The 24,077-nt window shown below is 60.8% G+C and overlaps 1 protein-coding gene across 7 annotated transcripts in view; it reads left to right on the forward strand.

Annotated features, from left to right (window-relative positions):
• TOM1L2 (target of myb1 like 2 membrane trafficking protein) overlaps positions 1 to 24,077 on the forward strand; it is a 157,117-nt gene extending 133,040 nt beyond the window's left edge. For 2 of the 7 annotated variants that reach the window (XM_079799304.1, XM_079799305.1), the window contains exons 8-15: positions 3,991 to 4,124; positions 5,923 to 5,971; positions 6,275 to 6,398; positions 8,525 to 8,642; positions 9,452 to 9,527; positions 16,798 to 16,857; positions 18,971 to 19,007; positions 19,754 to 24,076. In XM_079799304.1, coding sequence (XP_079655430.1) covers positions 3,991 to 4,124; positions 5,923 to 5,971; positions 6,275 to 6,398; positions 8,525 to 8,642; positions 9,452 to 9,527; positions 16,798 to 16,857; positions 18,971 to 19,007; positions 19,754 to 19,902 — 747 coding nt within the window. In that variant the 3' untranslated portion in view covers positions 19,903 to 24,076. Of the gene's footprint in view, positions 1 to 3,990; positions 4,125 to 5,922; positions 5,972 to 6,274; positions 6,399 to 8,524; positions 8,643 to 9,451; positions 9,528 to 11,314; positions 11,405 to 16,797; positions 16,858 to 18,970; positions 19,008 to 19,753 lie in introns of all 7 variants that reach the window. The other 5 variants (XM_079799306.1, XM_079799307.1, XM_079799302.1 and 2 more) reach the window with 4 other exon arrangements.

A 24,077-nucleotide genomic window follows, 5' to 3' on the forward strand; every position in this document is an offset into this window, starting at 1 on the left:
CTGCCGAGGGCAGAGCCGCCGGGAGCGCTGGGCCTGAGGACTTCGGCGGTTCCTGTGGTTGAAGGAGGCTGAGGCCACTTCACTCCCCTGCACTGTCAGCCTCTCGGGAGCTCCCGGGAAAGTAAGCCGCCGAGGGACCCAGCAGCTCCTCAGTGTGTGGGGCCCTCTGCTCCGGGCTGGAGACCTCCAGGCAGCAGCCAGCTCCACACCTCCGCTGAGTCCCTCCCGCCTCGTTGTTCTTATCAACGGCAGCTGTCAGCCCGTGGGGAGCAGCACAGCAGGGCAGGAAGGGCGAGGGCCGAGGCGCCACTGTTCAGCCGCGGTCTGAAGAGCTGCTGATGCTCACAGGCCCCAGCCCATGGAGCGTGGAGGGATCACCATCACCAGGGAAGGATGGGGATCCTGTTTGAGTGCTGCCCAGTGCCGGGCGCAGGCACGGCGGCCACAAGCGGGAGCTTCTGTGGTTCTTGTCGGCACATCAAGCTCCAGCCTGTCTCCCTGTACCTGCTGCCCTGTCCGTCCCTAACACCAGCAGAAACACACTCCACGTTCACACGGCAGGACCCTAAATGCTTGAGACTGCTGCGACCCAGTCTCGGGGTACAGGTGAGGCTGTGGACAGTCCACCTCGAGGATGGCCAGGCAGTTCTCAGCGGGGGACGGACGTTAGAAGTTGAGAGCTCCATCCCCTGAGAACCCTCATCTCTTTCTCCCGTGCTGTTGGCCGTCTCTGCCCCCCGCCCCCCCCCCCCCCACGCACGGGCACTGCGTGGGGCCTGGCGCGGGCTGCACCCACGCTGCTGAGGTCCGCCCTTCTCTGCGGGCTGGAGGCCCCACTCTGGACTCTAGTGAGCCTGGTGCTGTCGTTTGGTGCCTTCTGTCTCTTTCACATTAGCTTTCTGAACTATGTCTCCAGTTAATAACTTTAAATTAATTCAGTGATGCTAACAAGGGCATTCCTACGGCCAGCCACCGATGGTGGAAAACCTTCTTGCACGCTGTCCGCGAAGAGGAGGTATAGGCATCGCCCTCTCGCTCCCCTCTTCCTGCATCTCATTTCAACAAAAGACTGGGTGGCCAGGACCGTTTCCTCTGGAGAAATCTAGTTTATTCTACACGTTTAGCTTCATTATTCCCCTTTCTCTTCAACAAAGAACTTCTTCTCACACCCTCCCCCGCCCCCCCCCCCCCCCCCCCCCCGCACCGCAGCTCTAGGAGCAGGTTTTCGGGACCCTGTTCTATGCTCCCAGGACCAGGAGGAGGTTCGGAGGACACCCAGAGCGAGGACCTAAGAGTTGTTTTGTGAGGTGGGGACGTGCATGCCCTTGAAGAAAGGATCAAGTCATTGGGAGCAATTAGACAGAAAAGCGGATGTTTTAATAAGATGCTCTGACAGGTGAGGGCTTTGCACAAAGAACAGTAACAGCTGTCCTCCCTCTGTTGAGAACCAGACCCAGAAGGAGGCCAAAGCCCAGATTGTCCCCTTTAAGAACTTCATCCCAGCTGTTGCTCAGCGGGAAGGCTGCCCGAGCGAGCGAGCAGGCGGGCTCCCTGTGCGAGGACGGAGCTGCTCTGTCTGGAGGTCTGGAGGCAGGGGAGGCAGAGCAAGGTCTCCCACCGCACCGGCGCAGCCTGGCTGTGGCTGACCCCGTGGAGACCATGCAGTGCTGGCTGGTGCTGTGGTGGCAGAAATCTTACCATTCTAGTCCTCCTCTCACCATCTAGCTCTTGTCTTTTCCTGTTTAATTTTGTTTTAAGACAGTAACTTACAAGGTGAAAGCATGGACATGTAAAGCTTTCTCTCTGACTCAGACCCCGGGCCGGACTCCTGGGTGCTCCCTGGGGTCAGGGAGGGGAGGCTCTCCTGGGGGGTCAGGGCTGCTTCCCCATCACCCCCTGGCGGAGGAGGGGGCAAGGCAGCAAGTGCAAGGCCAAAGCAGGTGTTTCTGTTGCTTACAGCCCTGCCTCCCGTGTCCAGGGTGAGAGCTAGCAGAGGCCTCAGAAACCACATGCCTCTTCCCAAACATTTCTGTCAAGGATTGGAACTCTTCTCCACAAATAAAGTCCTCCAGAGAACCCGAGTGTTTAAAACAGACAAAGCAGAGCTGCCCTGGCTGCCATAGGGTGGGTTGCCCCAAACCCCTGCTGTGAGGCTCTCAGAGGTTCACCATTCCTGCAGCCCCTTGTCTTCCCCAGGGAGACAGAGGCCAGAGAGTGCCGGAGGCCTGGGGCGCTAATGCGGGTGCCGGTGAGGACAGTGACGGGAGCTGGTGGTCTGGGCAGATCCAGGGTTCAGAGCATTTTATTTATTTATTTGTTTTTACATATTTCTACTAGAGGCCTGGTGCACAAATTCGTGCACAGGTGGGGTCTGGCCAGCCCGCCCTGATGGGGGCTGATTGGGGCCGGGCCGGCAGGGGGTGGGGATGTGGGAGGTTGGGGGGCAATTGGGGCCTCCACCGGGCCTGTTGGCTGCCGCAGTGTGTATCATAGCGACTGGTTGTTCAGGTCGCTTGGCTTTTATATATATAGAGAGAGATTGATTTCAGAGAGAAAGGAAGAGAGAGAGGTAGAAACATCAATGATGAGAGAGAATCATTGATCAACTGCCTCCTGCAGGCCCGCTGCTGGGGATGGAGCCCGAAACCTGGGCATGTGCTCTTGACTGGAATTGAACCCGGGACCCTTCAGTGTGCAGGCTGACGCGGGTTCAGAGCATTTGAAATCAAGGTCCTCCTCCTGCCTCTAGCCCAGCCTGGTGCTGCTGGTGGGATGGTACTACCTACCTGGACTGGTTTGGCCCAGGTGCAGCTGGTACAGTTTGGGGGGAGAGAGAAAGGGGTTATGAGAATCTAGTGATTTGCTTAAAGCCCTCCTCTTTCCAGGAATGTAAACCTAGAATGGTAGTCTTAAGAGAACCAAGAATGAGAATCTGTTCAGAGAAAAACCCAGAATATCCAGACACTGGACTTGCTTCTGTCCCTGTTGACCAAGAAAGACTGACAGCAGCATCCTGGCTGTGCAGAGGGCTGGCAGCAGGGCAGAACCGAGACAGAGGCCATGTGTCCGTAGCCAGCTGGACAGGGCCCAGGACCCCACAAGTCAGAGCATCTCCACAGGAAGCTGCCTTTTATACACAGCTGCCCAATATAGGTACTTCTGTCTTGAAAAATACAGCTGCGCTACGGTGCTTCTGGGCTGCCCCCATGGGCCAGGCTTCTTTCCTCAACTGCCCCTGCTCTCAGGAAGGAGCCCCAGGCTGAGCCGCCTGGGAGAGTGCCAGCATAGAATGGCCCGGATGTGCCAGCAGCCCTCCATTCACCGGGTCTGCTTGCTCTGTGGTGAGCTGGCCTGGGCACTCGTCCCCTTCCGCAGTGAATAGCTAATGGTGTCGTAAAACACTCCGGCCACTGCTGCGAGTGCAGACACAGATCTCATCGTTGAGCAGCGTCTTTTCCTGTGACCAGCCAGCGTTCCACATGGCCACCCCGTTCAGCCAGCAGCTCCACCCGTGGGACGTGGTCCTGTGCAGGTGCATAGCAGGCGTGTACAGTGTTCGCTGCTGCACCCACTGCGCTGGCCAAAAAGAGGCCACACCTGAGTGTGGCCAAATAGGAGAATGGTGCGGTACGTTTTATACACACACAGGGATGAGCCTGAAGTGGCGGGAAAGTTGTCTGGAACATTCTGTGAAAGAGAAAAAGCCAGCTGCAAAGAATCCTCTCTTCTATTTTAAAACTGGTTTATACAGCGTGTGGCTGTGTCCGCCCACAGTCTGCAGGCCTGGACATTTGTCGGTCTAGGGAACAGGCGCGGGTTTCCTTGGGAGTAAGGGGGCAGTAAGGGAGGGCTTCCGCTTTGCATCCTACACACCCCTGGCTTTATGAACAAGAATGTCCTCCCTGTCTGACGTAAGGAGCAGGACACGTTTTCCCAGAGGAAATAGATGTGGCGAAGGCCCAGCCAGGCTAGCCGGGTGTGTGTCCCCAGGAGCTGAACAGGACCTGCCGGGCCATGCAGCAGCGCGTGGTGGAGCTCATCTCGCACGTGAGCAACGAGGAGGTCACCGAGGAGCTGCTGCACGTCAACGACGACCTCAACAACGTCTTCCTCAGATACGAGAGGTGGGCGTGGCTCCTTCCTTCCCCTCGGAAGCTGGGGGCCGGAATGGGTTTCTTTCATGAACAGAAGGGAGAGAGGTTAGATTTGGAAACTACTCATCAGAGATGCTAATTTGCTCCAGGCGACAGGGAAATGGCTCTTGTTCCGGGAGCCCAGCAGCGGGAAGGCTGGCAGATGAGTCTCTGCCCTTTGCAAGCCTCCGGCTGCTCTGCCTTCCTCACCACCCGCCCCAGGAGGGGAAGGACCGGCACCCGGGCTTGGAGCTGCTGCACCTGCCTCTTTAAAGATCCTTTGAATTTGAAAAGGATTAAAAGGAAAAATATTCACTAAGGAAAAAGACTTTTCTCTTTTCCATCTTTAAAAAAAGGAGATTTTTCCTTTCCTTTGCAAATGTCAGGGAATCTGAGTGTCCCGCAGGGGCAGGAGCGCCGGGGGCTGCGTAGGGAGCACATGTTCCTCTGGGTTCCTCCTGCAGCCGGGTCACCCTCGGGTTTGAGGTAGCGGCCTTGCAGGTTCTTCTCCCTTTCCAGAGCCTCCGGGAAGGCAGCCCTTCCGCAGCTGCGGGAGACCTGACGCCAGCAGCTCCCCCGTGGCTCCGGCTCTCCGGGGCCGCCCGCCTGCAGGCCCCTCGGCCAGGCCTGCCTTCTTCTAAGTTTAAGCCCCAATTCCCTGGAGACTTGGGGTCCTGGCCCTCACTGACTCATGGCATGACGGTCTGGCACCCGTTAGTCAATGTGACAGATACTTCCATTTGGGATCTGAGAGGGTGATTTTGCTGTAGTTGTCACAACCCTGGGCTTTGTCTCAGCTTCAGCTGAGGCAGCAAGGAAGGTGGCCCTGTCGGCTGACAGGTGAGACGGTCTCCGCAGAGGGCATTGGGCCAGCAGGGACGTGCCAGTTGGGGACAGGAGCCAACCTGAGTGCCTTGACCCTTGGCCTTGCCTTGTGGTCCCAGTTTTAAATGGGCCTGACTTTTAACCTGTCGGGCTCCTTCCAGCCCCTTCTAGAACAGGTGGCAGGAGCTGTGTGGGCACTTTCACTAGCCTGCCACTCCCGGCCAACCACAGACCTGGCCAGGTGGTGGGAGAGGCTCCGGGCTGGAGACTCCGAGGGACTCCACTCCTGAGAGACCAGAGCTTGGAAAACAGCACCATGTCCTCACCAGTGCCCCTCGTGGGGATCCCTGCTCACAGGCGCTGGCCCCAGCAGCCGGGACCCAGTGAAGTCTGCTTCTCCGGGTCCAGCTCAAAAGCGTCTGAGCCACCCCTGCCCGTGGCATTTGGGAGCTTTTAAAGGTCACGGCAGCCGCACGCCCCTCAGTCGCTCTTGTTTCCCACCCGGGTAGGAGAGGAGGCTTCTGTGGCTGCTCTGAGCCAAGTCCCATCCTGGGCTGGCGTGGCCTGGTCGCAGCCCCCAGGGACCCTCTCATGGCAGAGGCGTGCCTGTCCTCCAGGGCCTGCCCCTGTGACATAGGGCTTTAGCCTTGCAGCCCCATAAAATGGTTGGCCCGACCTCCCCGTCCAGTGACAGGAGGAGCACCTAGCCCAAGGTCTGAAGGGATGGCTGGGGTGCTTACAATGGCCCGCGGTGCCAGCCACCACCCTGCTCCTCACCTCGGGGCCCATGGGTGAAGCCCACACGGGGGAAGGCGTGTGACGTGCGTGTGTGGGCTGCTCTCCCAGCCCTAACCTGGGCCTGGTTGGTCTCCTTTCCTGGAACCTCGGTCCCCAGAAGCTCTTCCCAGGACCCATGGGTATCACAGTGCCACACCCTCCCTCACGGGGCTCTCCTTCCCGATAGGTTCGAGCGATTCCGGTCCGGCCGCTTAGTCCAAAACGCCAGTAACGGGGTAAGTACGCCCTCAGCATCCGCGCGGCTCTGGGGCTGGAAGGGCCGCCTCGGTGGTCTCAGCTGTTCCTTGACCTGGGATGCAAATATCTGGTGAACTGAGCAGCTCGCGCTGTTGACAAGCTGCTGAGGAAGAGCCAGCAGGCACATCCTGAGGGGCAGTGGGCAGGGCTCCCCGGTGCCAGGTCCACAGTGGGCCCCTGGCTCCTGTATTGGTGGGCGCTGAGAGCACACTGTGCCTGCGGGCTTAACCTCAGCCAGGGCCCCAGGGCTCACGGGCTCACTGCACCTCCTGCTCCCACAGGTACTGAGTGAAGTGACCGAGGACAACTTAATAGACCTGGGGCCGGGGTCTCCTGCCGTGGTGAGCCCCATGGTGGGGAGCACGGCACCCCCACCTTCCCTCTCATCCCAGCTTGCTGGCTTGGGTGAGTATCTCATGGGGGTGAAGGACCTCCTTCGCAGGCCCCTTCCTGGCTGAGTCGGGGCAGAGGCCCTCTTTCTGTTGGAAGGCCCAAGAGCCTTTTGGGGAGCCCGTGGAGAAGTGTATTCCTGAATCCTGACCAATTGCACCACCTTCAGTGCATAACTTCTTCCCCTAACTTAAAGCTGTAACCTACATTGGAAAGCAGGGGTTGGGGGCGTTCCAAGGAACAGGAAGGAGTTTGCTTTTTAAAGAAAGATGGCTGCTGTGTTTTATCTGGAATATTCCTGTGGTCGAAGCGCTTTCCTTCTCAATATCGACTAGGCCGGCCAAGGATGGCAGACAGGTTTCAGCTCACAGGCAGCTTGGAACACAGGTCTAAGGGGGTGCTGTCGCCACTTCAGGGCTCGGAAGATGAGTCTGGGATTGATCGGTGATGTCTGCCACTGGCTTGGAAATAAGAAGGGACTGCACTGACATACTTGCTCTTGTTGAAGTAACGTCAGCTAAAGTATTCTATTGTCTGAAATCTGAAACAAGAAACACTACTTTTCCACAGTTCATTTGGTTTAAATATGACTATAGTGCTGCAAATACACAGTATGATGCCAATTTATTGTATTATAATATTGAAATAATAAGCATGGCCCTCTCAAAATTCTTTTATTAAATTTGATTTGAGAGAGAGAGGAAGGGAGAGGGAGAGAGAGAGAAACATTGATGGGCTGCCTCCTGCACATCCCCCACTGAGGATCAAGCCTGCAACCTGGGCATGTGCCCTGACCAGGAATCGAACCGGCACCTCTTGGTTCACTGGACGATGCCTAACCAACTGAGTAACACTGGCCAGGCTCAAAATTCTTTCTCCCACCCTGCTGTTCTGTTTTCTTATCCTATATGATAAAAGCCTAATATGCAAATCGACCAAAAGGCAGAATGACCGGTCACTATGACGTGCACTGACCACCAGGGGGCAGACACTCAATGCAGGAGCTGACCACCAGGGGGCAGACGCTCAATGCAGTGTGCTCCCACAGGGGGAGCGCTGCTCAGCCAGAAGCTGGGCTCATGTCTGGCAAGCTCAGCGGTAGTGGCAGGAGCCTCTCCTACCTCCTCTGCAGGCAGCCGGTAAGGAGTGAGGGGTCCTGGACTGCAAGAGGGATGCCTGTCTGCCGGCTTAGGCCTGATCCTTAGGGGGATGGGCCTAAGCCAGCAGACAGACATCCCCCAAGGGGTCCCGGACTGCGAGAGAGCGCAGGCTGGGCTGAGGGACACCCCCCCCTCCAGTGCACGAATTTCGTGCACTGGGCCTCTAGTTTCTTAATACTTATCTTTATAACTTCATTTTATTTCAATTAAATTGAGCTTTTATTTTTGGCTTTTCAGTATCTCATATTTGTAGCCCCTGTTTCTCTTTCAGAACAGGTTCCTCTCCTTCAGTCCATCCAGCATATGGCCACTGGATTCTCCCAAAATTCAAATTGAATTATGCTGCCTCCCTTCTTTAAAAAGGTCTCATGTTTTTCATCCACTCCTTTCTTGGCATTCGAGGCTTTTCCCAGCCGTCCCCACCTGCCTTGCCAGCCTTGTCCTCCGTTAGCTCCCAGGGCATTGCTTACTGCACGCGCCCTACTGCCAGCCTGCACCTGCCTGTGTCTCCCCTCCCCCACACAGAGTCCACTGTCCCAAGTATTACTGCTGTCTGTCTGTCTCTCACCTGCTCTGTGACTCCTTGAGACCAAGGTCCACATCAGATTCAGTTTGGTTCACTCAGGACCTAGTTCTGAACATGGTGGGTATCTGTAAAATGTTTGTCAAATAACTAATTGTCCAGGTCCTTAGACATTGTGATTGAGGTAATGAAGAGCCCCCGACACAGAGGCATCATGGGAAACCTGAAAGGGCCCTGGCCCCGGGCGCCACCTTCCCACTGCCAGTGCTCTCCCTGCCATTCAGAATGACTTCTCCATCTGGACCCCACCCGTGGCCCCTCCTGCACAGGGTGACCTGGGTGTGCCCCTTGCCCTCCCCCCAGAACTTTCACCTGCTCACCTGGCGTCTTAACTTTGGGACCCCTGAGAGGTCCATGACCCATTTTGTTCTCATCCCTCATTTCTCCTGTTGCCGCAGACCTGGGGGCAGAGAGCGTCAGCGGCACCCTGAGTGCACTCCAGCAGTGCGCCCCTCCGGACAGCGCGGGCACGTGCGCCCAGACCACAGGGAGCTCCTCAGCCGAGCAGCACAAGGCGTATGTGGGGATCATTCCAGTGGCTCCTGGGAGCTATGTGGGGAGATTGATCCAGGCCTGGTCATGGGCCAACACAAAGAGGCCTTTTATTTACCATCCAGGACGGCCAGGAGCTTTGAAATATGGCTGAGAGGACTTGGCAGTAGACACAGATGTTGAATGAGCGAGCGCCAGCCCGCTGGCCTGGGCGGCTGTAGTTGGAGGCCCCGTCAGTCCGAGAGAGCCCTGCTGCTCTCTGCTTCTGGTGCGGCTGCTGCCTGGGCTGTAGGGGAGGCAGCCAGGAGGGCAGCGGCAGGACGCCTGCTGGACTGAGAGGCTTCCCGCCCACGAGTGTGCGTGGGGCTTCCCTGGTAGCAGCTCTGGCCAGGAGGAGCCAGAGGGAACTGGGGGAGTTCATTCCAAAATAGACAATCCCCTGTGTCATAGGGAGGCCCAAGGACAGCCATCCCAGGCCCCTGTTCGCTCGTGGGTGCACTGAGCTGCTGCTGGGACCTCCCTCCACAGCCTCGGGTGCGTCCCACACCCTGTCCTCGCGCCTAGAGGTTTAGAGGTGCCCCGTGCTGTTACTCCAGAGGGTGACGGAGCAGTGCCGAGCCCGGGGGAGAGGCGGCCGAGCTAGTGCTGGAAGGCAACGCCTCCCAGCCTCGGGCAGGCAGACCAACAGCTGAGCCGTAGCCTCTGCCCATGCCAAGGCTGCGGGACGCTCTAAGGGCCTGTGAGGAAGGTGCCACGGGTAGGAAGGGACTGCAGTCCACCCCCACCCCCGTGACCCTGGGGCACTGACTCTGCTTGTGCTGCTTCGTCTCCAGGGTAACCTGTGAGGACCCCCAGGCTGCCGGAGGACTCACTTCTGCCCTAGACAGTCGGAAACAGATCTCCGAAGTGGTAGGTCTAGCCCTGCTTTTCTGCCTGGACAGTTTGGTAGAGCTGGCGAGGGGATGAAGCAGACGCTGGCTTGGTGGAGGGCGGGAAGGACCAGAGATAAGGCAGAAGTGGAGGATGGTGCTCGTCCGGCCCCAATGCACCCCGGTTTCTGTAAGTCTCAGATCATCGCAGGGAAAAGGAGTTGTGTCTTCATGTTTCTCGTGAGATTGTTCCCTCTGCCTAAGCGGAGTGTGGGCGAATGTTTGTTTGCAGGGGCAGGGAAGGGGCGGGCTGGGCCTCCTTCCAAGGCCCCCAGCTGGGCTGGGAAAGGGCGTGCCCGTTGCCCCTCTGTCCCCCACATGGGAGTAGCTTCCCAAATGCCAGTGTTGGGCCTCCTGCACCTCGCCTTGGGAAGGGCCTCCTCCTTCCTCCTAGTTGGCCAACTGCGTCCCTCTGCTCTGGCCACCAGGAGGCACAGAAGAGCCAGCCCAGCTGCCTCCGTCTCAGGCCCCTGCCTTGCACAGAAGGGTGGGCAGTGGTACCCACACCTGAGACCAGACTCCCAGAATGTGTGCAGCAGCCACGGCTCCGTTTACCCATTATTTAGAAGGTCCTCCCTCCTGGCTCCGGCAGGGCGTTTAGGAGCTGGGCTGAGGCCCTGCCGCGTGAGGGTGCCCCTCCTCCCGGCCCTCCCTGGCCTGGCCTGCAGCCCCGTCCCTCAACCAGGCTGACCTGGTTTGCTTCCCACTCCGTCTCCAGGGCCTGCCCTGTCCATGCCAACCTGTACCCTACCACACCTTCACCATTATCATGCCCACGCCTGGGTCTGAGCTTAGGACATGTGGCCAGCTTCCCACCCTTCACCCTTTGGGTGTGTGGCTTGGCCAGCCTCAGCTTTCAAAGGCCTTGCTGAGTCCAGCATGTCTTCACGTCCTGGTGGCAGGCTGCTCTCTCTCTATGCTGACTGCTCGGTGGGCGATGCGGGGAGCAGGGTTCCTGTTAGCTCTGCATGTGTGTGTGTGTGTGTGTGTGTGTGTGTGTGTGCGCGCGCGCGCGCGCGCGCGCGCGCGCGCGGCCCCTGTGTCTGTCTCATCTCTCTGTGTGTCTGTGTGTCTATATATCTGTATGTGTGTCTGTGTTTATCTCTGGGTGTATCTGTATATTTGTGTGTGTGTGTCCGCATACCTATGTGTGTGTGTGTGTCTCTGTGTGTCTGTGTGTTTTCATGCCTGTGTGTGTGTGTCTTTGTATCTGTGTCCTCACACACTGGCTCGCGTGCATCTGCAGGCCAGGGCTTCAGGTCATGTTCATACACTAACCCACACTGGCCTGGGAAGGAAAACTGGGTCAAGGGAGAAATGAAGAATACAGTAGGGAGGGGAAGATGTATAGCCACGCCTCCACAGTGCAACCAAATCAGTTCTTACTTTTATCATTTAAAAAAGGTAACACACCCAAATTTAGAGTTTAAACTAAGGTTTGGAAAATGAACACACAGGTAACTGAGAAGGAGGAAAAAGGGAAGGAAAAGCAAAAATAAGTTAGAAAAACGTAGGAATGATTTGTAAAGGCTGCTTCTTCAGTAAGCCGCCCCTTGCTGCCTGGGAGCCGTCCCTGGGAGCAGGAGCCCCGGGCGGACTGTGGCTGGGGGCGCTTGCTTACTAACCTCTTCACAGGTAGGTAGGGGGCGTGGTGGGGAGGCACCTGGGCCAGGGCCTGACATGACACGTGATCACTCTGAGCGGCCTCTGTCCCCTGGGGTGTGCTGTTGCTTCTTGATAATGGGTCTCGCTGTGACTTTTCTTTCTGGGACTTTCCTGTCCTCCGTCCAGGAGAGAGTTAAAGGTGGGGACGCTGACCTGGAGCCCATAGACAGCTGGCTCATGACCCAAGGAATGGTGAGCGGCCACTAGCTGAGCAGAGCGCCGTGTCCCCCAGCGCTTACCTGTGTCCCCGCTGAGCCTGTGAGTCAGACAGCACAGGCCACTCTCCCCTTCCGGCTGGGTGCCAAAGCGTCTCCTGTCTGTACAGTCTCCTTAAGCCACAGACCCAGCCTCCTCTGGTTTCTGCTGAGGCCCAGGCCCGGGCCTTTGGGGTCTGGAGCCTCTCCAGGAGGAGAGGGCCCTTCCCTCCTTTTACTGTCTCTGGGGCGCTCAGCGGTATTCCCTCTCCAGGGTGAGCGGTCACTGTGGCTTTTGCTTCCAAGAGAACAGACTCCAAGCCTCTGACCAGCTGGGAAAGCCCCAGCCTGTGAGGGCAGCGCTAGGCGCTGGCTCCGCTGTACTCCGTAGGGTCAGGGTTGTGCCCACTGAGCCCCCAGAGGCTCTGCGACCTCTGACAGACACACACATCGAGCAGGACAAAAGAAGCAAAGCCGGCCGAGGTCAGCATCACACATGCAGTTGGTTCTCAGGAAGTAAAGCCTTTCTGCACGGGACCTGGGCGGGGCTCTCGGGCCTCACCTGGCCAGGTGGGTCTCTCTTCCCTCTCCTGACCGGGTGGCCCTGCACCTGGTGCATGGAGAAGGTGACCTCATCCGGCTGCTTGCCCTGCTGGGAGTGACCATTCACCTTGGGAAGCCACAGCCCTCAACAAGATCTGCACCTGCACGCCGAGCAGGGAGGGTGCGAGAGGGCAAGGCGAGGCAGGCAGGGGATCCTGGGCCGCTCTCTGCAGCTGGAGGTGCGGCACCGGGTGCACACAGGGGAGACTGTAACTGACCTGGGACCGTGCCAGGCTGTGGCCAGGGGAGGGTGTCTGTCTGCCACCTGGCTGGAGCAGGCGACCCTGCACGCCATGCTCAGGTGGGGCCCAGCCCTCTACCTGCCGTGCAGCAAGCCCTCTCCTCGCTCTGTTTCTGCAGACCTCACAGCCCATCTTAGAGAGGGGCTGCCTGGGCCCCTCATTTGCTGCTTCAGGGGCAGGCTGGGGCTCTGGCCCACGTGTGGGTGGCTGTAGAGCAGGACCCCTGCAGACCGTGTCCACTCCATTGTCCAAGTTGGAAGGACCCAGGCATGTGTCCTTGTGCCTTTTCACCCTGCAAGAAAAAGGACACCGCCCACAAAATTACTCTGAGCGTGGCCTTGGCAGCTGGTGGTGGTGCCGGCCTCTGCCACGGGGCCGTCGCAGCTGCCCTGTCTCCTCCCGGAGCTCTGGCTCCGGCTCCCAGAAGCAAGCCCCGCTAACAGCTAACAGCTAGCCTGGCCTCACCGCCTGACGGCCGTGTTTTTCCTTTTAAACGACGCACATTAACTGCTTCGCCTTATTTCCCATCGTGTAGCGCCCTGCGTCTGTCCACACCTCCCAGGTACAGATTCTTTACTTGGAAGCTTTTTGTACTGCTGAGTGCGACCACAGGCTCGCAGGCCACTCCTCATGTGGGGTGCGGGGGCCCGTCGGGAGGAGGTCTCGCTTCTCTGCAAATAGCACAGCTGGGCTATAGAATTGTGCCTGTTGGTGGGAAGTCAGACAGTTGCTCCCCTGTGGGCTGGGCATTGGGGGACAGACCCTGGCTCCTGGGACTTCAGCTCCAAAGTCAGCAACCCCAGGCTCATCAGCAGTTGAAGGAATCCCTGAGAATGCACCGGCCAGCCTGCTGGCCCGAGACAGTGCGCGTGCTGTCCCCCAGCCTGTGACCCGGGAGGAGTCCCCCGCACGCTGGGCAGCCAGCAGCTCTCTGGATGTGAATGAGTCTGTCACAAGAACAGAAGTAGGTTAGAAAGGTCTGCTGCTGCCAAAGCCTAGGTTTGGGGTGGGGTGGGGGCTCCCTACTCAGACCCGGAGGACCCCGGGCACAGCAAGCCCGACGTCCCGAAGAGCACTGAGCCCAGGACAGCCTCTTCCCTGTGGACAGGCCGCCCGCTGCTCCCTCGGCAGAGCTGCCTGCCTGCAGCCAGGTGAGGGCCCGCTGACAGCAGACCGCCCACCACCCCCGCAGCCAGGATCTGCCACTGGCACCGCCTGCAGTTTCTGTTGGATTCTGAGGACAGGCCATTGCCTCTGCCAAGCCAGCCTGGCCACCTGTCCTCGGCGGGTTAGCTCTAGCCCTGGTCGTTATTGGATGGTGCGGCCCAAGTAGCTTCTTTTATCTTTCTCTCTTCATGTCTCTTTTCCCCTTTCTCCCTCCTCCAACTCACTCTTCTTCCAACCCCTTGGGCCAGCCTTTGACTGGATAATTCCCCAAGAAGATGCTAAACCACAGCAGGACAGAGCCCCAGTCCCAGGGTAAGCTGGGCCAGCCCTGGCCTCTCGCGCCCTTCCATCAGCCTGGCGGGGCCCTGCGTCCTCCCTGAGCTGCAGGCCCTGGTGTAGGGCAGGCACAGGCTGTCGGAGGCAGCACCCACGGTGTTAGAAGGGAAGTCACTGATACTTGAGGCACCGATTTAAGGTGTTTTGGCCAACCAGAGCGGATGAACCCCTGCTTTCAGATGAGTGGGGCTGCTGGCCCCGCCCAGCGCCACGGTGAGTCGTGCCTGGAGGCCAAGTGCCTTCATAGTAAGGAGCCGGCGCCAGTCATTTCTGATGTCCCTGGGTTGGTTTGTTTCTTTCTTTCTTTCTTTCTTTCTTTCTTTCTTTCTTTCTTTCTTTCTTTCTTTCTTTCTTTCTTTCTTTCTTTCTTTCTTTCACAACTGAGAGTTTATTGAGAAGATGGATTTATGCATCTGTAGTGATGACTTCAACCCTGACTCCTGCTCAGGACAGGCAGGAGCGATCTGCTCAGTCTCGGAGGCCATGCAAGTGGGTCCTCGTGGGAACCTCCTAGCACTTCCCCAGGGAGCTTTCCCCGCAGCGACCCCAGAGCTGCTGGGCGTCTGCACTGGCCTTCACCTGGAGATTCTCTTCCCGGGCGCCTCCGGGCGGCCCAGCGCGTGCCCTCTCCAGAGTGATGGGAGCGGTGTTGAGGTGTGACCTGTGAGTCACCGCAGGTCAGAGTGATCCCAGTCGGGTGAGGCGGCACGTCTGGTCCCGGGACCTCTGAAGGCTGCAGCTGCGCGGCTTCTGGACGGGCTCCTCAGAGGCTGTCCCTGGGCTTTGGAATTCAAAAACCAGCACACCAACCTGCAAGTTAAGGGTTTGGAATCGTGAGCTCAGCCTGTTTCACAGAGGAGGAAACTGAGGCCAGAACTGTCCAGGCCTCGGCCTCTCCATGCAAGCGCAGGCTCCTTAGGGAAGTGGAGGGTCTGCAGCAGTGAGCTGGGCCGCCCGCCCCCCTCCCTGTGCCCAGGCGCCTCAGCCCAGGGCCTCGCCTGGAGGCCGCCTCTCCTTAGCGCACCGTGCAATGGAGGCGTCGGGAGAGGGCAGGAGTGTTCCCAGGACCCAGCCTCAAGGGCTTTCAGGGGTGCGTGTCTCAGGCAGTGTTTTGTGAGCATGCTCGTTCTCGGGGTCTATCAAAGAAGAAAACCTGGGGCGTGACGCCCAGCTCGAGGGCCTTGTTCTGAACAGTAACGACTATAAAATTACAAGCACAATCTAAAGGTTTAAGGCCCCGATCCCCCCCGTGGCTTTTCGGGCTTCCGTGCCACGTTGGAAAGCGTGTCCATGAAGCCAGCCTCACCCCCGCAGCTGCGCCCGGGGTCCTTGTTAGTCCCGGGCACCTGGTGGGCATCTCCCTGGGCCGGCCTTCCAGCGGAGGAGCACCAGGGTGATGGGAGTCGCTTTGTCATGGAAACGCGTCAGGGCGAGCCCGCCGCAAGCTGAGCAGCTCGTGCCTGTGCTTTGGGGGGCGGGGTGCCTGCAGCATGGCCCCTGCGGCCTTGGGCACGGGGCCCTCGAGGGACATGTCCTTTGTCCCTAGGAGTCATTTCAGGATGATTTGAACTTGATAATTTTTCATTCCAACTTTCTTAAGTCCTTAGTAAGTCAAAGAAATAAAGTGAAAATGGCGAGTCTTACTCGTCTGATCAAGGTTGGCTTGAGCCTTTATGAAAGTGTGCGTGCACGGCCCACGCTGGGCCTGTGGCTCAGCAGAGCAAGGGTCTCCGCGCTGAGGAGCGTGTGCGGGACGCGGCCAAGTCAGACCCCTGCTCCGTGCGCGGCTTCAGCACCCTCACCCACTGCCCCGACCGCTGTGGCGGGCTTCTGCCGTTGGAGCGGCTGTCACATCGGAGCAGGGTTGGTGACAGGGTCCCTGTTCTCCTTAGTTGCGTTCATGTCGTTGTGTAGATTCGGCAAGCGCTGAGACAGCCCTCTGACTGCTTATTTTAACTTCATCTCAGCCTAGATTGTGGCATTGGGGTGAAGCCAGCTGTGGGTTCGGGGCTGCAGTTTTCCTAGAAGTAGTGGGCTTGTGAGCGAGCCGCTGGGGGGTGCTAGTGGGGAAGGCGGGTCCGCCAACTCCGAAGTCCAGGCTGGGCGCCCACGTTCCCTTACCGAAACCTCTAGAGGGGCAAGGCTACCTTTACTGACAATGCTATAGCTGACAGCCACTTAAATCGTCGTCGCCCAGTGTGTTTTTCAGAACCCAGCCCCCAAGGCCTTGGGCTGGTGGCCCTGCGTGGACACTGCACAGGCACCCAGGAGGTGCGTCCGTCTGCTCGGGGCCCGGGTTCTCCCGCCACCACTCCCCAGATCTCTGACTGCGGGAGCGGGAGCGCTGCCCGCCGTGGGAAGCTAGAGGGAGGGTGGGGCCGAGGGAAGCTCTGCATTCAGGCCTACGTGGTCTCTAAAGACACAAAGGGACTCAAGCCCACAGGCCCTTTGGTCCTCACAGCCTCTGCTCTTGTTCTGTTGGTGGTGAAAGGTGCCTGCCTTCTACAGGCCGCCCGGCCCCTGGGCTCCTTCCCACTAGGATGTGCCACATCGTGGCAGTGAGCGGCCGCGATCGGGCGGCGGCAGTGCTGCCTGGCCCCGGGGCCCTGCTCTGGACAGACGGCCACTCGGTCTCCCAGTGCACCGGGCCCAGGTGGCTCCTCAAGCAGAGTGCTCCTCCAGTTGTCATCGCCGATGAGTTCAGTCAGCCTGCAGGGCAGCGCGCCTGAGACTAGCGGGTGCTTTGAGCCTGGGCCGAGAGGCCGTGACGTGAGGCGCGAGGCCTGGCACTACAGTCAAAGAGTTCTCCATGTCAAGGACACGTACTGCCCCCCCCCCCCCCCCCCCCGCTCTTAGACCTGCTCCTCACTGCTTCCCCGCCTGCCATTGCACGGCTGCCTCGCTGCCCACGCCTGCTGTGCTGATGGGTTTTCTTTGCTGTGTGTTTGGTTTCATTTGGGGGTGTGTTGATGATTTACTTTGGTGTTCTGTCTCCCCTCGCCTGGCTGTGCGGCTGCTGGCCCGCTGCTTGCCGCCTCCATAGATCCCCGTTGCGCAGCCCTCTGTCATGGACGACATTGAGGTGTGGCTCAGGACGGACCTGGTGAGACTCGACTTTTCTCTCTCAAGTGTGGGGTGTGGCAAGGACAGGCCCAGGGACAACCCCCAGGGCTGCTCCCCGGGGGCAGGGGAGGAGGAGGGAGGAGGGCAGGTGTGGCTCCTGCAGCCACCAGATCCTCACAGCTGGCGTGCCCTCTGCTCTGTGGCCCGCGGAGGCCGCCGGCCCAGACAGAGCTGGCCCTCAGCTGGCCCTCGCTGGCTCCAAAACACCCTGCTGTCTCCCCGATACTTTTCGTTCAGGTTTGTGTGCTTGAGTTCTTTTGCTTTTTTTATTTTCTGCTTGTTTTTTGTGGGGTTTTCTGTTTTGAGGGTTTGTTTTTTGGTTTTCATTTCTTTTCATTGTGACATATACACACAGATGAATGGGGTGTTGTTTTTTTTGTTTTTTGTTGTCGTTTTTTTAAACCTCACCCGAGAATATTTATTCCATTGATTTTTAAAGAGAGAGTGGGAGGGAGGAGAGAGAGAGAGAGAACATCAATGTGAGAGAGACACATTGATCAATCGCCTCCCGCATGAGCCCTATCCTGGGCCAATCGATCCTGCAACCCAGGTACGTGCCCTTGACCAGGAATCAGTGCACAGGGCAATGCTCTAACCACTGAGCACACAAGCCAGGGCTGTTTCCATTTTAAATCCACTGTCACCCTGGCCAGTGGAGCTCAGTTGGTTGGAGCATCCTCCCGTGCACCGAAGGGTTGATGGTTCAATTCCCAGTCAGAGCACATGCCTAGGTTTCGGGTTCAATCCCCAGAGGGGGTGCATATGAGAGACAACCATTCAATGTTTCTCTCTCTCTCTGTCTCCCCCTTCCCCTCTCTCTAAAACCAGTAGAACAGATCCTCAGGTGAGGATTTAAAAAAGGAAAACACACTGTTGCCTCCCTTCTCTAGTATCTTCTGGCATCTTGCATCCAAGAAAACACCTGCCCAGAGACCGTTGTCTGTCCCAGAGGCAGGGCAGAACGATGAGGACCGGGGCACCTGCCCACCCGCCCGCCGCCTTCCTCACGGAGCACTTTTCCTCTCCGCAGCCTCTGGGAGGCGGTGGAGGGTGTGGGCGGAAGACTGATGCAAAATGCACTGTGGCAGGGAAGTGGCTGCCCAAGGTCATGAGCTGGGGCTGGCTGGACCCTTTCCCAGACCTGGAGACACCTCATCCCTTGCTCCTAGTGACCCCCTCATCGGGGCCTTGGTCCTGGAGTGCAGATGCTCTTTCAGCGCAGGTCGCCGCTGGCTGTGGGCCACCGGTGTCCCTCCCACAGGGGATGGAGACCTGAGACACGCCTTCCCAAGCGCCGGGCCCCCTCCCTGGAGGCCAGGTGTCCCAAAGACACTGTGGCCGCCCAGGTGCCTTGCCTGGGAGGAAGAAAATGCCTCATCATGTCTACCCTCAGGGAACGCCCAGGAAAGAAATAGCTTCTCTCCCAGAAGCCCTCAGCTCCTAAGGGGACCCAGGGGCAGAGGGGCGGCTCTCCAGCAGGACTGCGGGCAGAGCCGGGCGGCGTCTCTCGCCATCCACTCCCGCCGCTCTCCTCTCCTCCGCGCTGTCTGCGTAGTGAGTTCCAAGTGCCACCACGTTCTCCAGACAGAACCAAGTCTGACCCGCTCTCGCTGTCAGAGGTCACAGCGCCTCAGGGCGCCCTTGCCCAGCACTGCCTGGTGGCGGGCCCTGCGCCGTGGCTTCATGGCTCGCCACTTCCCGCCTCCTGTGGCCCCACTGTGGGCAGGGACAGCACCTTCCCGGAGCCCTGAGCTGCGTGGAGAGCTGCTGAGGGACCCGGCGCCTGGGGGCGGAGGCCTTCCTGGGCCTGCACGCATCACAGCCCCAAGAGCCAGCTTGCACCTTTTCTGGATTTTTCTTTTGGGCCCTCCTAGAGGGTCAAAACCTAGAACCTACTCAAGCGGTTCATGTTTTTGCTTCTTAAAAACAAAGTTTCTGTTTCTCCGAGAAGATGAGCAGTACTTTGCTGTCACAGAACCCTGGGGACAGGAAGTAGGAAGCATTGCTGGGACAGCGGGGCAGTGGGGGGTGGGGGGCCTGGCGCGGCGGGGACGGAGCCTGCTGAGGCTGACCTTGCTCTGCTCCTCCCGCAGAAGGGCGACGACCTGGAGGAGGGCGTCACGAGCGAAGGTACGGCCTGGCCAGCCACTTGGCAGCTTACCCCCCAGCCGGGCGCACAGGGCCTGCACCCCACCGCCTGGGAGCCTTCAGTCTGGAGCACTTTCTGGTGCCTGGCCTAGGCCGGGCCTCTGGGACCGGAGCTTCTTGCCTCTTCATCCAGACCTCGTGCTGATGGGGACGGTCACACAGCCGTCCCAGCCAGCGTGGTGCCCACCCCACGTGCTCAACCCGCAGAGGCAGCACAGGGCACGCGGGCCTGGTGCCCCATGGCCTCACTCCTGGGGGCAGCGACACGGGTCCTGTGGGGAAGTTCCCAGCACGTCCCTTCCCCTCTCCCTGTCCCCCCTCCCCTTCCATCTTGCCTCCTGGACCTCCCCTTGGGCCCAGCAGCCTTTCCCTGTGCTGATCCCTCCCTCACAGACCCCTGCTCAGACCCCTGCCGGCTTAGACCCCTGCTCCTGGGGGGCTCACCACCCCCAGCTCCCTGCCCTGCCTCCAGGGCTGGTCTGGAGAGTGGAAAAGCGGCAGCTGGGAGGGACGGATCTGAACTGTCACCGCCACCCGCCCTGCCCCTGCGGGGGAATCTAGGCTGGGTTCCCAGGCGGCGCCGCCCCCTGGCTCTGGCTGTGGGCCCCTGTCACTCCTCCCTCCCTGGCAGGGACCCAGGGGCACGAGTGAGTGGGCTCCGGGGTGCAGGTAGGCATGGCTGTTTGAGCCCCCACCAATCCTGGCTCCTGCCCTGGTTTTGTTTGCAGAGTTTGATAAATTCCTTGAAGAAAGGGCCAGAGCTGCTGAAATGGTTCCCAACCTGCCCTCGCCCCCAGCGGAGGAGCCCAGCCCAGCCGCCAACCCCTCCAGCCGGAGGAAGCCCGCGCGCTCCGAGGACGCCCTCTTCGCCCTGTGAGCTGGTCTGTGGGTTGGCTCCCAGATGGCAGGTCACCTGTCTCCCCCCATCCAGGCACCGGCCACTCCTCCCGTCCCCAGCCCCACTCAGTCCTCAGTCCTGCACTGCTGTCTCCATGGAAATGCCACTGTGTTTGCTCCCAGGCCTCCCGCGAGTCAGGACAGCCTCTCTGAGGAGGTGGGACAGCTGCAGCCAGAGGCCCCTAACTGCCCGCCCACACTCCCACCACAGGTTCCCCTCCACTTCCTGCCGGAGGGCCAGGGGGCAGGGCCCGCCTCGGGCCGGTCGTGCCCTTGGGACTGGCTCCTGAGCAGACACGGGGGCTGTCTCCTCCAGTTGCTTTCATCCCTCAGCAGCGAGCCTGGACCAAGGCGCCGCACGGCCCACTCTGCTGGCCTGGGGAGCCAAGGCTGTGGGAGGGCAGCCCAGACCACTGGGCAGTGGGCACTGGCACCTGGTTGGCTCCTGTGGGATTGCACTCCGCTGCAGCCCCGTGTGCTTCCCTCACGCAGTGCCCATCTGGGGAGGGGGGCACGGGTGGGGTCGCTCTGCTAGCTTGGGCAAGCTTGTGGGCGTGTGAGCATGCCGTGCTTGGGGCTTTGGCCTTGGCAGCCTCTGCCCTGCTCCAGGCCCCACTCCAGACGGTTGTGCCAGGCCTGCAGGGCCCGAGCAGCACGGAGGCCCCTGCTCTGCTCCTGGGCACAGCCCCAGCTCTCCACAGGCTGTTCTGACATCCTGACCCCCCTCCCCAGACCCCTGGCCACGGATCTGTATTCTCTCCCAGCCAACAAGCAGCTAACAGCCTGGGGCTGAGTCCTCGCTGGGCGTCTCCTGGCCCTGGGTGAGGCACGCCGAGCACGGACCTCGGCGCAGCAGCTCAGCACCGCCCCGTGGCCTCCGGGCGCAGGTCAGTGTCCGGCGGGCACTGCCCAGGTGCTCGGGCCAGGCATGGCCAGGCCCTGTGTGTCCCCAGCCCGGGGCGCGGCAGCCTTTCCCGCCTGGCCTGCAGTGGACCTAGAGCCGCCGCTCGGACCAGCCCGGCCACGCTGAACGTCACAGGAACCGTCCTGGTGAGAAGCAAGGTGTGCCCCCCAGAACCCAGGCCCAGTGTGGCGGCTACCGCCTCCTCCAGAAACGGCTTTGGGGCCAGGCCGTGGGCCCTCTGGCAGGACCAGCAGGGGACGCCCCACTCCAGTCCTCAGAGGACACCCAGGAAGCACTGGGAGCTTGGCTGCAGCTTCCAGGCTGCATCTCTGGCAGCACGGCCATGCCTCACCCTGCACCCGGCGGCACGGCCTCTCCTTGTCCGGAGGGAGAGCTCCGAGGCCAGCCTGGAGGCCACATGCCGGAAGTCCGCTGGCTGGTGGCAGTTGTGCCCTGAGCACAGTCCGCAGGATTGTCTGAGAGCCGGGGGCTCGGGGCCACTCCCGCGGGAGCCACAGCACCCGCGTCCTCGGAGCAGAGCCAGCCTCCTGTCTTGCCGATGCGGGAGTCCCCACAAGACCAGGGGCTGAGGGGCTGAGGGGCTGAGGGAGAGGAGGCTGCGGGCCGCGAGGGGAGCGGGAGCACGCACCTGCCTTGGGAGGCGCAGCCCTCACAGCGCGGGCCAGAGCGCCCCTGCAGCGGGCGGCGGGTGTGGGCCCCTGTGGGCAGCAGGGCGGCGCTGGCCCAGCAGAGCAGTCACCAGCCCCGGCCTGGAGCCCCCTCCCGCTCACACAGCATGTCCAGAGCGGAACAGGCCGGGCGCTTCGAGGGGCCGCTCAGCTCTCCTGTGCCCCCGCAGCTTCTGCACCCCTTCCTGGGGACCACAGCCCTCAGGCCCCTGCTGGGGGCAGGGGGGCCCCCGAGAGGGGAGGGGACCCTTGCAGCCGCCAGCCCCGCCGGGTCAGAGTCAGACACTGTGTGCTCAGTTACACTGAGTGACCCCTGCGGTCCTTCAGCACTGATCGCGCCTGGTTACAGGTTAAAGTATTTATTTGTCACAATATTTCCCTGGGGTGAGCCTTTCCTGTGTTGGTTGTGCTGAGATGGGAAGACTAGCCGGCGCTCCTGCCTGCCTCGGCGTGGGCAGCAGGCCGTGTGCCGCGTGACCCAGGGCCCCGCACCGAGCAGAGATGCCAGCTCTCAGCATGCCGGGACGGGTCAGAGCTTCGGAACAGGGCTTGTTGCCGCCTGGGCCAGCCTCCCGCCCGTCAGCCTCGGTGTCCGTGAGGGGCTGCCTGTCCGAGGCCTGCCTGGGCTCGCTGCCCTGCCCTCCTCACCCGGCGTCCCAGCCAGGGGCCTGGGTGGGCGTGCTGTCACTCAGGTCCCCGGCTGGGAGGCCGGGCAGGGCTCGGCCCACACTCCTGCTCCTCCTCTTCCTTCCTGCCGACACCCCCAGTTCGCCTCCACGCACACAATGCTTCTCACTCCAGCCCAGCCTTCCGGAAGGTTCCAGAGTGCTGTGGGCCCCTAGGGAAAAGCGCCGCGGAGGGGTCCGTGCTCTTCGCGGTCTTGAGCCACCCACCGTGAGCCTCCACCTCCCATCAGGACTCGCTCCTCTCCGTCCACCCAGATGGCCAGCTGGCAGGTGCCCGTGCTGCCCGCCTCCCGGGCCCACGCCTGACTCCCTGTAGGCCCCCGCGGCCCCCGAGCCCACTGCTGCCCTGGCCTCGGGGCTGTCCTAGAGGACGGGATGGACATGGACGCCTACATCCGCGGTGCCTGTGTGAGGCTCGGGATTGCGGGGACCGTGGGAAGAGGGGGGTGTGGTGTTTTGTCCGTCTCCCAGGAGCCTGGTGTGGGCCAGCGCCCAGCGTTGCCCAGCAGAGCTGGTCGGAGGGGTTCTTGCATGTAAACTGTCCCAATAAACAAACAGGTGTCCCTGTGACCGCTGTGGAGTCGCTGTGCCTCGGGATGGCAGGGCTGCCACAGCCCGAGGGCGAGGGCGGAGCAGCCTGGGGAGCCCCCCTCTGGCTGGACCCCCCCCCCCCCCCGCCTGGGATGGGGTGGTGGCGGCTGGAACCGCCTGCACAAGCTGCCTGTCGCCCATCCCATGTCGGGGAGCACTCATGCCCACCGGAAGCCCCAACTCGAGCGAGCCGGCCTGAGCCGCCACAGCACCCTCTGCTGCGCTCTCCAGCCGGCCGGCCTCACGCCTTGCACAGTGCGGTGCTGGGTGCCCTGTGACAGCGCCATGGAGACGGGGTCCACAGTGGACATTCACTCAGTGTGGACAGCGGGGTGCTTTCCAGTCTGTCCTCAGAGCTGCACACCGTCACGCAGTCCGCAGGAGCACCGTCCCCCCCCCCCCACCCCAGTGAGCCCTGCCCTCTCCTCAAGTGAAGAGCTTCTCCCCTCCGGTGCTGGGAGCAGGGCACATGGGCACTTGCTGCCAGGAGGGGCCGCCCGGGAGCAGGCCTGGGGGCCCGTGGGGGGGTGCTGGGAGCCGTGGTCGGGAGCTTTGCCTAGTCCCTTTGCCGCCCTGAGGTCCAGGATGGGCTCCAAGTGGGCAAGACCCATCAAACAGCCAGGCAACCTGGTGAACGCAGCGATGGCTGCTCGCCCTCTCGTGTGCACGTCGAGAAATGAGGTCTGGCCCTGGCTGGTGGCTCAGTGGTTGGAGCATCGGGTTTAATTCCTGATCAAGGGCATGTACCTGGGTTTCAGGTTCTCTCCCACCCCAACCCCCGTCGGGGCGAGTGCAGGAGGCAACAAGTCGCTGTCTCTCATCCCCTGTCCTCCCTTCCACTCTGAAAACCAATGGGAACATACCCTCCCTCGGGTGAGAACTAAGAGAGAAACGAGGCCTGGAGGCAGCCATACACTTGCCGGGGCCGCACAGGGTCAGCAGCAGAGCCAGCGCTCCTGGCCAGGCTCCGGCCGGCGGGGCCCTGAGGAGTGGACGGAAAGACCCATCTCCTGGCCGGGACGCCCGCGGGGGCGGGGCCTCAGGAGGGGATGCCCTGCCTGCCTCCCTGGGCGTGAGGGAGCTGCAGAGGCCCTGCCCGTGTCTGGCCAGGCCGAGCCAGACGGAGGACGGAGGCCCCACCCGGGGCAGGGTGGCCTGGGACATGAGACCGCCGTCCCGCGCTGTGCGGGCCTGTGTGAGGCACTGTGGGCTCCCAGAGAGGCCTGAGCGGTGCCCCGGGTTGGGGGGAGGCCTGAGACACCCCTGTGTCTTTGCCAGGACGTCT

Source organism: Cnephaeus nilssonii (assembly GCF_951640355.1).
Source record: "Cnephaeus nilssonii genome assembly, chromosome: 19".
NCBI classification, from domain to species: Eukaryota; Metazoa; Chordata; class Mammalia; order Chiroptera; family Vespertilionidae; genus Cnephaeus; species Cnephaeus nilssonii.